Source organism: Capra hircus, chromosome 24, assembly GCF_001704415.2.
Source record: "Capra hircus breed San Clemente chromosome 24, ASM170441v1, whole genome shotgun sequence".
In the NCBI taxonomy this organism is placed as follows: domain Eukaryota; kingdom Metazoa; phylum Chordata; class Mammalia; order Artiodactyla; family Bovidae; genus Capra; species Capra hircus.
Genome location: NC_030831.1, coordinates 39,161,727 through 39,173,897, shown reverse-complemented (window position 1 = coordinate 39,173,897; position 12,171 = coordinate 39,161,727). Strand labels below are relative to the sequence as shown.

Here is a 12,171-nt window from a genome sequence, read left to right as displayed (position 1 = left end):
GTTTCCCTACCTCCGCATCATCTGGGATTAGGTCTGCCTCCTGTTCATGTACCCTGTCCAGTGTTTTCAGAGCATCAAGGGGAGAGTGCTCCTGGCACTTGGTGGGACACTTTCCCTTGCACAGGTGTTTTATGTTTGACTGCAATGACAAAGCATAAAACACAGCCTTCTGGCGCCTAACGAAGCAAGCGTTTCTTTCTCACTCACGAGTTTGTGGATGAGCTGTCGCCTGCCTGGGCTTGGTAGGCCTTGGGTTTCAAGTCAGCTTCCTTCTCTGAGGCCTGCTTGTCATTTGAAGGCCCAGGCAGAAGAGACAGTGGCAACCTAGGCCCAGTCCTCACGGAAGACCGCACAAACCCAGGCGGAAGAGGGGAACACAAGCCGCTTCTCAAAGCCTCTGTTCAGAGCACATGTGCCCACTTTTCTGCACATCTTCCACTGATCAGAGGGCCCAAGGTCAGTGTGATAGAGACATCAACTCCATGCAAATGATCTAATATCACCCATGTCCCTCAGGGGCCATTCGAAAGCCACTCTAGGCCCTGGCGCCCCAGACTCCTGCCTTACGATTAATTCTTTTTAGATTTTTATTTATTTATTTATTTTCAGGTATACTGGGTCTTCGTTGTGGTGTACAGGCTTCTCACTGTGGTGGCATCTCTTGTTGCAGAGCCCAGGATCCAGAATGCAGGCTTTGTATGGGTTCAGAATGTATGGGTTCAGAATGTATGGGTTCAGTAGTTCCAGCTCCCGGGCTCTAGACACAGGCTCAGTAGTTGTGGCACAGGGCTTAGTTGCCTTCCCAGACCAGAGATCAAACCCATGTCCCCTGCACTGGCAGGCAGATTCTTAACTAGACCACCAGGGAGGTCCCAGCCTTACAAGCAGGTTCCAATTAAGAGGCAGCCATGAGCACCCTAGGGGGAGGAACAGTGTGTTCCCAGCATAGTTGTTGGCTTGAGAGTCCCACAGAGTGACAGCATTCGGAGCAGGAGAGGCAGAAGACTTCCTTCAAGGGCCTCAGATCTGTGAGTTTCAGAAAGCTCCTGAGTTCACATCAACCCACAGCCTGTCCTTGTAACTCCCCACAGTACTGCGTGAGTCGTCACTTACCTGTCAGCCCTTATTTATGGAGGGCCTAAGGGATGCTGGGTGGCGCCAAGGTAAGGCTGCTGTGTGCCGGGTCTGGGTCAGGCCCTTCCTTTGTAGCTTCCCCTCCTCCCTCCTCCAGCCCACGGAATTTCCTCTTTTGTTTACACTCACCCCATGATTCCCATGGAGCAAGGGACAGAGCCCAGGCGATGAGCACAACAAAACAAATGAAAAAGCAGAATAATTCACGCAAAATCAAGATGTCAAGGACCTGTCACTTGAGAACTGCATTCTGCTGCTCAAGGACTCTTCTGAGCCATTTTAATTGGATCAGATTAGTTAAATCCTGAAAGACTTTACCTAGCCATATGCCAAGAGACAGTCTTTACATAGTAGATAGGTAATCGATATATGCAGAATGAGTGTATAAAGCTATGCAATTAAGTGGTATGGAGGGAGTGTTTGCATCGAACGATGAACCATAACTAAGAGAGCTATGCCCACACACTGTTCAGTGAAATGACAGCTTTATCACTTGATAACATAATCTTATGATATACTGCTAATATTATCCCCCTATAAAAACACAGACAAGATTGAAATATAACCTTAAAAGCTATGGGAAATCCCATGGACAGAGAAGCCTGGTGGGCTACATTCTGGGGATGCAAAGGACACCACTTGGCGACTAAACAAACATATAAGAATAATCAGGCCCAGCGTGGCATCAGAGGGGACGTGGGCCACCTAGGGATCAAGTGTGGGCCTGACCCCTGGTGGTTCTGGTTCTGTTCTTGCCACTGAAACCCACTATCCAGACAGACTTGGCAGGTCACTTAATACCATCGTGCTAGTATTTGAGCTAATCACTTAATTGAGCATTACTCCATTTAATCCTCACAATTTCCTGCTCTTATCAGAGAACAAGTGAGGTTTAGGGAAGCTAAATCATATACCCAATATTTGAGGTGTGTATGTCTGACTTTAGAACTGGTCTGTTCTACCTCGTTTCATTCAGTAGACCCTCAGGCTTTTGTGAACATCAAAAAAGATGTGTATAAAAAGCACTTTTGGAAACGTTGCAACCGACATCAGTTAGTACTACAAATCACCTTGGGACGAACAGAATTTCTTTGGAATTTAACACAATCATAATATAATTTCTTCACGGTGTATTATGGACCCGTTACAAGCGTTAATTTTTGTAATCATCGCACAAGCCCACAAGGATGGTCCTGCTCTAATTTTTAGATGTGAATTACGAATGTTTTGGCAAAACGCTGTTAAAACAGGTATGATAAAGCTGCTGCACAAGCGACGCGAGGGAGCCGCGGCGGCGCGGCGTCCAGCTTCCTGTGCGTAAATGAGCAGAAAACGGTGGAGCGGGAGGGACTCCCCCGGGACCGTCACTGAACGGGAGCGATGATGCTCCCACAGCACAGGAGTCTTTACTCTGCTCAACAGGGATGTAGGAACGGCGCTGAGTTATCAGAGTTCTCCGAGGGAGCTGAAAAAGAAGCCGAACCCAGGGGCTCCACCGCCAGGGATGGGCTATTCGGGCTCCAGCCCCGAGACTTTTCCTTGCGAGTTTCCAGGGAGATGCGGCAGCGTGGGCGCGTCCCTGACTGGCTCCCGAGCTTTGGGGCTGTGGGTGTGGGTGTGGGTGTGGGTGTGTGTATGATCCCTTTCCTCTCTGGGATTGCGATCGCCCCTTACAGTCCAAATGAAAAGATGTCACCTTTGCATCTCTTCTACAAACGCTTACTGAGCTCCTATAACTCGCCCATAGACAAAATGCGGCGGCGATGCCCGCTAAGACCCAACGCCCGCGAGCGCGCGTCTCGCTGTCTCCGGCGAGCGCGGAAGGCAGGGTGCCCGGAACGCCCGTCCGGAACTCGCGGGCGAGCCCCGCAGCCGCGGCGCCCGGCCTGCGCGCGCCCGAGGGCGGCACTGCCCACGCACATGCACACGCACGGGAGCGCCGGGCTCCCGCGTCCCCGGTGCCGCGCCGGCGCCGGCGCCGGCGCAGGGCGCGGGCGGGAGCTCGGGAGTCCGAGCGGGAGGCGGGAGCGGCAGGCGGGAGCGGCAGGCGGGGCGGGTGCCCGCGAGCGGCGCTCGTGCATTCGCTCCTCCGCTCCTAAGCCCCGCCCCGGTCCCGCCCACCCACTTCTCCCGCGCGCGGGCTCCGCGCGCCCCAACCCGCGCGCGTGCGCGCGCGTGCGCAGGCCAGGGCCCTCCGGGGGCGGCCCCGTAGACTCCAACGAAAGCGTCGCAAGGTCCCGGATTAACCCTTTCCCCGCTCGCCCATTTAGAGGCCCGGTCGTGTTCCGTGCCTGCGCAAGCCGGCGGCGCGCCTTCCCCCTGGCCCGCACCGCGCATGCACGGGAAGGGGGGGGTGCCGGTGGGGGTGTTCTGGGCCGGCTAGACATTCTGTGCTCGTGCAGGAGGAGGGCTGCTACCATCAGGGACGTGCACGATTTCCCCCCCACCCCGCCCCCTCCCCAAACTCCAAAAAAAAAAAAAAATCCAAAACACACTGCCACCCACCGTGCCCCCGCGCCCCGCGTCCATCCCGTCCCCGGCCTGCGTGCAGCGAGCGCGGGGAGCCCACGGCGAGTGTCTGTGGCTGTGCCAGGCTGCAGGTAAGCGCGGGCCGGGGGTGCGGAAGGGGCCCGGGCCGGCCGCGAGGCGGGCGCGGGGGCGGCGGGCGCGGCGGGGCTGCCCGGAAGAAGCGCGTTCTCGCCGCGCTCGGGGGCACCCGTCAGCTCCAGGAGGTGCGGGCGGCCCCGGCGGCGCGGCGCGAGCGGGGCCGGGCGTGGGGCCGGGGCGCTCCGGGGGCCGCGCAGGCCGGCGAACGGGCTCGGGCAGCGGCCAGGCGGCGACAGTGGCTGCCCCGCGCGCGCGCTCGCCGAGCCTCGGCGGCGGAGTTTATGGCCGCCCCCGCTCGCACCGCCGCAGTGCACCGCGGTGGGGGTGGGGACGGCCCGGAGCCCGGCGCCGAGCGCGGCCCGCCGGGCGCCGCCCCTCGGCGCCGCGGGCCCCGCCGCGCCGCCCCCCAGCAGCCCTCGGAGGAGGGGGCCGGGACCCCCGCGCTCGCACTCCCGGGAGCGCCTGCGGAGCTCGGGAAGCCGGCCGCGCGCCGCCCCCGCCCCCGGCCGCGGGAGGGCGGGGGAGGGCCCGGCGCGAGCCGGCCGGGGAGTGCGCGGGGCGCGAGCTCCGGGCTCGCGGGCGGAGCGGGGCGCGGCGCGGCGCGGCGCGGGGCTGCGGAGCCCGGCCGCACGCCCGTTCCCGATCCCCGCCGCCAGGGCCGCCGTGGGTCCTCCCTCTCGCGCTCGGAGCAGCGGCCCTAGCCCGCGCCGAAGAGCCCGATTCTAAAAGAGAGAACGGCTGGTGCTCCGCCCGGCTTCCCGGGCGGGAGCTTTTGTTCGGGGAGGAATGCCAGCCGCTGGATCCCGTCCCCCACCTCCCGGGCTGAGCGGGATGGTAGCGAGGCTCGGAGAGGTTCCGGAGGTGGCCCGGGTCATGCGCTCAGTTCCTTGCTCCCTTCCCATCCAGAAGCGGCGAGCTCTTGACCGGGAAGTGGTGCCGCCGCCATTGTCGCGGCGGCCCCGGGGTCGGGGAGGCGGCCGGCTGGTCGCCGCGGCTTCTGTAGTTTCGGCTTAGCGGGGGCCCCCGCGCCGGCGCTTTGGAGAATCGACATGCAGAGGCAGCTTCGTCCAGGAGGTGTGGTTGGAGCGGTATCTTGCCCTCCACCTGTAGGGATACTGGCAACGGGGATCTTGCCGTTTGACTCACCTGAACTTAGCAATGGGAACATCTCAACAGAGGGGGGAAAATGGAGATATGGAGAGAGGGAGTGGGACCAAATAACACATAGGCTTTAAAAAAAAATCTAAGTATGTTGCCATGGGTACCGTACGCCTCTCCTGTGCCTGGTCCATGCACCTTTATCCCACAAGCTCCAGAGAGAGCGACTGTAGGAAGTAACCTGGTAGGAAGGCTACCTTCCCTTGGGGGTGGCCTCAGGCTGGGGTGCATCCTTAGAAATTATTCTGCCCAGTCCTCGCACTTGGCAAGTAAGAAAACAGCCTGCCACTTTAGACACCTTAATGATGTTTTTGCTTTTCTGTAGAGGGTTTTCAGGACTCTGGTTCTGCCACGCTCAAGTTTGTGTGGTCACCGTTCAATAGAGAAGGCTTGATGTTTTTCAGGATGTTGGTCTGCAGAATGGAGTTTAAACTGGAAAAAATCTAGAATCCTTTGAGCTTCCCTGTAGGGATAGAGGCAGACACACCTGGAGTTCTCTAATGCAAGCTTCAAGACCAGAGTGATTTAAGTAACTATATACTACATCATCGGAGAAGGCAATGGCACCCCACTCCAGGACTCTTGCCTGGAAAATCCCATGGACAGAGGAGCCTGGAAGGCTACAGTCTATGGGGTCACTGAGGGTCGGACACGACTGAGGGACTTGACTTTCACTTTTCACTTTCATGCATTGGAGAAGGAAATGGCAGCCCACTCCAGTGTTCTTGCCTGGAGGATCCCAGGGACGGGGGAGCCTGGCAGGCTGCTGTCTATGGGGTCGCACAGAGTTGGACACGACTGAAGTGACTTAGCAGCAACAGCAGCACACTACATCATACAGAAGAGTGGACAGAAGTAATCGGCTACCATTCCCTCTCCCCCACTGTTAACTGTTGAGTATATGTACTTTTCTTAACTTTGTCTATATTTATCGATGTAAAAAATAAATAGTCTATGTTTATATAAGCCAAGCAGAAAAAAATGTGGAAGGCTGTATATCCAGCAGGAAATGATAGGGGAATGAGGTATTTACCAGCTTTTACTCTATCTGTGCAGCAATCAACATCCTTGCAAATACAGACAGAGGCTTTGTGAGGGGAAATCCCTTAGTGGTTCCCCAGCCCATCCTTCCCATTCCCGTCACACACCCCCTCCAGGCTGCCAGTGCTCCAGCCCTTACCTTTTCTCCTTCATATCTGTTCAGAGCTGAACCCGACGCTGCCAGCCACCCTCCTCTTTGTTCCCAACCTGAAAATGGGTACAGGTGCCAGTGACAGGACAAAAAAGGAAAGTTTCTTTTTAAAAATCAATTTTTGAAAACATTCTTGTTTGCAACTGGGGATAAGGAAAGAGCCAACTTTACTCTTTTATGTCCTTTTCTCTTGTAGGACTGGCGTGCCCCTGATCAGAGTTATTCTGATCCGAAGATTTTGGTGTTCAAAGCATTAAGATAATAGCCTGAGTTGTTCATGGTAACTATGACTTTGCATATTAAGTCTTTAGAATCTTATTGGTGTCAGCTTTAAAATGTCTCTCAGTTATGTATTAGCGTTCTTTAGGGGACTAGGTACTTTCCTCATACTTAATGCTTGGTCAAATAAAAGGAAAGCAAGGTTTTTGAAAAGAAACACCTAGGACACATTAATTTTAAAAAGATCACTTCTTTAACACGTGGCAGATGTTTTCTGTGCCAGTTCTACATTTCTTTTTCTCATAAAACCCCCGCCTCGCTTGTCAAGTGCATCCAGTTCTGATGACACTTTGATCCAGATGACAGATAGACTGGCATCCAGTGGGGAATGAAGCTGCTTGTCACTGCCTTCCCAAATGTCATCTGATTCTCTGAGGGTCCTATTAAACCTTGCCCCTTGTTCAGAAGTAGCCCAACACTGGTGTGAAAAAACTAGAGGACAACACTGAATGGAGTGTTCTGGAAACGATTTCCCTCCCTGGGTCTGCAGGAGTGATCTGTCTCTTCCGTCAAGGAAGCAGAACCTTGAGAGCTGCTAGTTATTTTACTGAATCTTCCTCGGCATGAAATTAGACACAGCAGACGGCTCTGGCGGATGCTTGCCAGAGACGGTTTTCTTAAACCTTGAAGCTGAGTTGTCATTATTACCTCTAGTTATCAGGAAGCACTGGTTTTGGAGCTAGAGTGCCTGGATTTGCTAGAGCTAGAGCCCTGACGGTCCACTAAATAGCTAGAATATTGGGCAGGTTCCTCAGTTCATTGGTAAAGTAGGGTAATAACAATGCCTATCTCTCAAGGTCACTTGATCACTGCCTTTGTGAAGACATGAAAAGCGTGTAGCACAATGCCAGGCATGTATTGCGTGCTCAGTAGGAGTTGTTATTATGAGTAAGCATATGCTGACTACAGTGAAGATAAGTAGAAGGAACTGTGGAAATCCCTAAATTTGGATCTGTCTTTTCTTCTCCTATTCTTGAACCCCTCCTGACAGTGACTTTCTGAAATTGTTAGGGACCGGAAAGTGGTCAGAAAATGAAATCTCCCTGAAATTTTTATATGGAAAAGAACTGTCCATAATGACCAAAATTCTTTTTCTTTGTAAACATTTTCTTGTAGGAGTTTTTCATCAGTATGTCTGAAACCATTAAATATAATGACGATGACCATAAAACTCTGTTTCTGAAAACACTCAACGAGCAACGCTTGGAAGGAGAATTTTGCGACATCGCGATTGTGGTCGAGGATGTGAAGTTCAGAGCGCACAGGTGTGTTCTCGCTGCCTGCAGCACCTACTTTAAAAAGCTTTTCAAGAAACTTGAGGTAGATAGTTCCTCAGTAATAGAAATAGATTTCCTCCGTTCCGATATATTTGAAGAGGTCCTGAATTACATGTACACGGCAAAGATCTCCGTGAAAAAAGAAGATGTTAACTTAATGATGTCATCCGGTCAGATTCTCGGCATCCGGTTCCTGGATAAACTCTGCTCTCAGAAGCGGGACGTGTCCAGCCCGGACGAAAACAACGGTCAGTCGAAAAGCAAGTACTGCCTGAAGATCAACCGCCCCATTGGGGATGCTGCCGACCCTCAGGATGACGACGTGGAGGAAATCGGAGACCAGGACGACAGCCCCTCGGATGACACGGTAGAAGGCACCCCCCCGAGTCAGGAGGACGGCAAATCGCCCACGACGACGCTCAGGGTGCAGGAGGCCATCCTGAAAGAGCTGGGCAGCGAGGAGGTACGGAAGGTCAACTGCTACGGCCAGGAGGTAGAGTCCATGGAGACCCCCGAGTCCAAGGACCTGGGGTCCCAGACCCCTCAGGCCTTAACATTTAACGACGGGATGAGTGAAGTGAAGGATGAGCAGACCCCAGGCTGGACCACGGCGGCCAGCGACATGAAGTTCGAGTACCTGCTGTACGGGCACCACCGGGAGCAGATCGCCTGCCAGGCGTGCGGGAAGACGTTTTCGGACGAGGGTCGGCTGAGGAAGCACGAGAAGCTGCACACGGCCGACCGGCCCTTCGTGTGCGAGATGTGCACCAAGGGCTTCACCACGCAGGCCCATCTGAAGGAGCACCTGAAGATCCACACGGGCTATAAGCCCTACAGCTGCGAGGTGTGCGGCAAGTCGTTCATCCGCGCCCCGGACTTGAAGAAGCACGAGCGGGTGCACAGCAACGAGCGGCCCTTCGCCTGCCATATGTGTGACAAGGCCTTCAAGCACAAGTCCCACCTCAAGGACCACGAGCGCCGTCACCGCGGCGAGAAGCCCTTTGTGTGCGGCTCCTGCACCAAGGCCTTCGCCAAGGCGTCCGACCTGAAGCGGCACGAGAACAACATGCACAGCGAGCGCAAGCAAGTCACCCCCAGCGCCATGCAGAGCGAGACCGAACAGCTGCAGGCGGCGGCCATGGCTGCGGAGGCCGAGCAGCAGCTGGAGACCATCGCCTGCAGCTAGAGGCGGGGGACCGGGATGCGCATGCGCGCGGCAGGGATGCTCAGCGTCCTTTATCCGCATCCGGCATCCCGACCCATGAACGCCAGCCGCCACATTTCGGTGGAAACTTACGGAGAACTTGTACTCGCTGGACATAAGGCAGTGCTTGGTTGGGTGTTTCGAAAACTTTGCAAGGAAATAACCGTTCCTTGGTTCTGACCAAACTGTTTCACTGTCCCGTCTGGTGTCTTGTATTAATGTTGCCAGTAAGCACCCGGCCCCCGCCCCCCGCCACTTTTTTTTTTTATGATTTCTGATTTTAATTTGAGAACTCCTGGGCCCAGTTCAGAAGTGAGAGACTTATGTCCCTTTTTAAAAGTCCCCCTCTCCACCTGCTGCACCAGGGAGTGCACCGTACAGAGTGATAATTGAGTGGATTGATTTCCTGACCATTCTGTGTGACTTACAGGTCACAGCGACATTTTTAAGAACTTTAGTAAAAGTACTTCGTGTAGACGCAGGAAATACGGGTGGATGATTGACCAAGAACCCTGCGTGCACGGATAGGAAAACAAGTTCTGGAAATGCAAAATGTTGTTAGATTTATATACTTGGTTTGTTAATTTTCTATCACTTGTTTTTCATGGTTTTTGTGGACAAATAATGGTTGCTTTGCTGAAGTGTTTCTTCATCCTTTTTGATTGCCCTTACCAGCCCCTAAAGATGTCACATGACCTAAAGGCATGTCAGTTGCTTGAGGGCTGAGTTTTTTCACTCTTATTTGGGGTATTGCTACTCTGCAGCTGATGGGGTTTGTGGGCTGGACCAGTGGTGAGAGGGTTAGAAAAGGGAGTGTAGGAACCTGGTTCTCAGAGACAAGGTTTGCACATTTGCAACAAGTCCAAGATTTCCTAGATCAAAATAATTCCTGATTTTGAAATTGGATTTTTGTTTAGGATCAAAATTAGGCCAAGAGCAGGTATACCTCTTTGGGTACGTTTGTGTAACTTAAAAGAGTGTCATCAAGCTTTTGGGCTCTCGGTAGCACGTGATTATCCATAAAGAAGATGCAATGTCCTTCCGGAAATCATTATGTTTAAAATCTTTTACCTGTGTAAATAGTACAGAAGCGTTGGTCTTATGTATCTCAAGTACAAATAGACAGCTGCACTTTTTTTGCACATGGGATTAACAATATCTCCATCAGAAACAAACGTCAGTCTGTTTTTAACCAATATTAAAGATTGTCCAAATGTTTATGTTCTTGAAGTATATTTCATCACTGGTTACAGTTTTAAGTGGAAGATGATTGCCTTTTCAGAGCCGTAAACTGAATTATAAGTGCTGTTCCAATTCTGGTGTACGAAATTTCTTTTTAAACATTTCTTTAGGAATACATTGAAATACCAACAATAGTTTGAATTATGTTCTGTAATAAAGAATTAGTTCTTTTAGAATGTACCATTTTCAAAAAATGTCGATTTTTAAAATTTATTTTTGGTTGCTAGGGTTTTTTTTCCTCTTAAGATACATTAAAGTAATTTCATTTCCTAGCTCGTTGCATTAACACCTGTAATTATTATTATTGTGAGAGAAAATTTATTTTTTAAACTGGTGTATATGTTATGCCCATGATTGTAGGATGAAGATGTTACCTTTTTAAGAATCTTATTTATTGGTAAATGTTTAGTTTAAAACTAATTTAATTTCTTTTCTTAAATGTTGTTTATTTTCTCCTAAAAGCAGTTGTGTCGCTGTGTTTATATGCTCTTCATAGAAGGGGAACCGGTTGCTGTTCCTAGACTGTTTTAACCAAAGCAAAGGAAAAGTGATCTAACATCTTGTGGATGGCTACTTCAACAAATCATACCTGGGGCCTTTGTTTTTGTATATAAAAGAAAATATACTTCTGTCATTCCTGTTTTTGTTTTTTTCCTAGCAGCCTGTCACACACCCAGGTTTCTACCCAAGTGCATATTCTATACTATCTTCATCTTGGTTATAAAGAGTTGCAAGTTCCCCATGTGGCATTAACCTTCACTGAAACCACATAATCGCAGTGGTATCCCCAAAAGAAAGCTCTTTCAGCACTTTATTTGCATCCTGTAAATATGTGTCATTGCTCGTATTTTGCATGAGAAATATATTTGTGTTGTAATTTCCACCACCGGTGCTGGGCTCATCTGTGTTTAGGGTGCATGTTTTTGTTGTGTTCTGGGCAGCGAGGTTGTGACATGGCAGCTCTCCTGTCTCCTGGTCATGAAGCCTGCCTCTCTCCCACCTAGCTGGCTATAGTGTCCTGTGGATGGTGACGCCCTCATGTCCAGCAGTTCTAGGGTACCTCCCTTCCCAGCCAGTTCCTTCTGAAACATGCTTACTCTGAATCTGCCTTGTGAGAAGGAAGGAAATGGCCAATGTCAAGATTACTACTTTGTTTTACCAAGTATTAGAATGAAAATATATATAATACTTTAATATTTTTTAAAGGTACATTTTAATCCTTTGAAGTTCTCATGCTCATGCCTCACTCTGTTACCCCACCAGGCTCCTCTATCCATGGGATTTCCCAGGCAAGACTACTGAGTGGGTTGCCATTGCCTCCTCCAGGGGATCTTCCCATCCCAGGGAACGAACCTACATCTCTTTTGTCTCCTGCATTGCAGGTGGACTATTTACCAGCTAAGGCATCAAGGAAGCCCTTTGAAGCTGTAACAGTATCATTAAAGAATCACTTTTTTAAAAAATTTATTTATTTTTAAAGCCCACAAAGCATCCAAGTGTCTACCTGGTTCTAGCCTGGCAACTCAGAATTGGAGCTGCATTTGGGGTACATCCATGGTGGTTTTTCTGATGGCCCCTAGCATTGGGTGGGTATGCTGCTGCCTTACAGCAGTATCAGGCGTCATTTAATTTTAAAAAATGCTGTTTGTCATTTTGGTTGCCCTCTGAGGTTTGGTGCATTTTAGCAAGGTATAAAACAAATGGGACCATTTGGCTAGACTGAGAGCTTGGGATGCCGTTGATCTGAGATGGTCCCTGCCGATAGGTGTGCAGAATGTAAAATGAAGATAGCAGCTTCCCATGCACATTGTTGGGGAGATGCATGTTATAACAGGATTATGTCCCATGGCGGAACTCCCATGGGACTGATGCCAGGGAGGTCAGTCAAGATGGGGTCCTTGGCTTCCTGTGGCTGGTGGACTTCACTGTGCATCACACAAGAAGTGTGTTACCACGTCTTTTTGAGTCTTGTGATCAGGGCCACCAGTCTGAAAGTGGGGTGTTTTGTGTTCACTTGTAGCTTACTGACACTCAAACAGTCCTGCTGAGCAGTAAATACAGTGAGACTTGCCGTGCTG

At 51.3% G+C, this 12,171-nt stretch overlaps 1 protein-coding gene across 5 annotated transcripts; it reads left to right on the top strand.

Moving 5' to 3' along the window:
- Positions 3,321–10,976, top strand: ZBTB14 (zinc finger and BTB domain containing 14). Of its 5 annotated transcripts, none has more exons than XM_018039783.1 (3): positions 3,321–3,734; positions 6,288–6,371; positions 7,487–10,976. In XM_018039783.1, exons 2-3 carry the CDS (start codon positions 6,369–6,371, stop codon positions 8,831–8,833), a joined length of 1,350 nt encoding a protein of 449 aa, XP_017895272.1. In that variant the 5' UTR covers positions 3,321–3,734; positions 6,288–6,368; the 3' UTR covers positions 8,834–10,976. The 5 variants fall into 5 exon arrangements, with proteins under 5 accessions (XP_017895272.1, XP_017895271.1, XP_017895273.1 ...); XM_018039782.1 differs by having other exon boundaries at positions 6,104–6,371; XM_018039784.1 differs by lacking the exon at positions 3,321–3,734 and adding an exon at positions 4,357–4,815.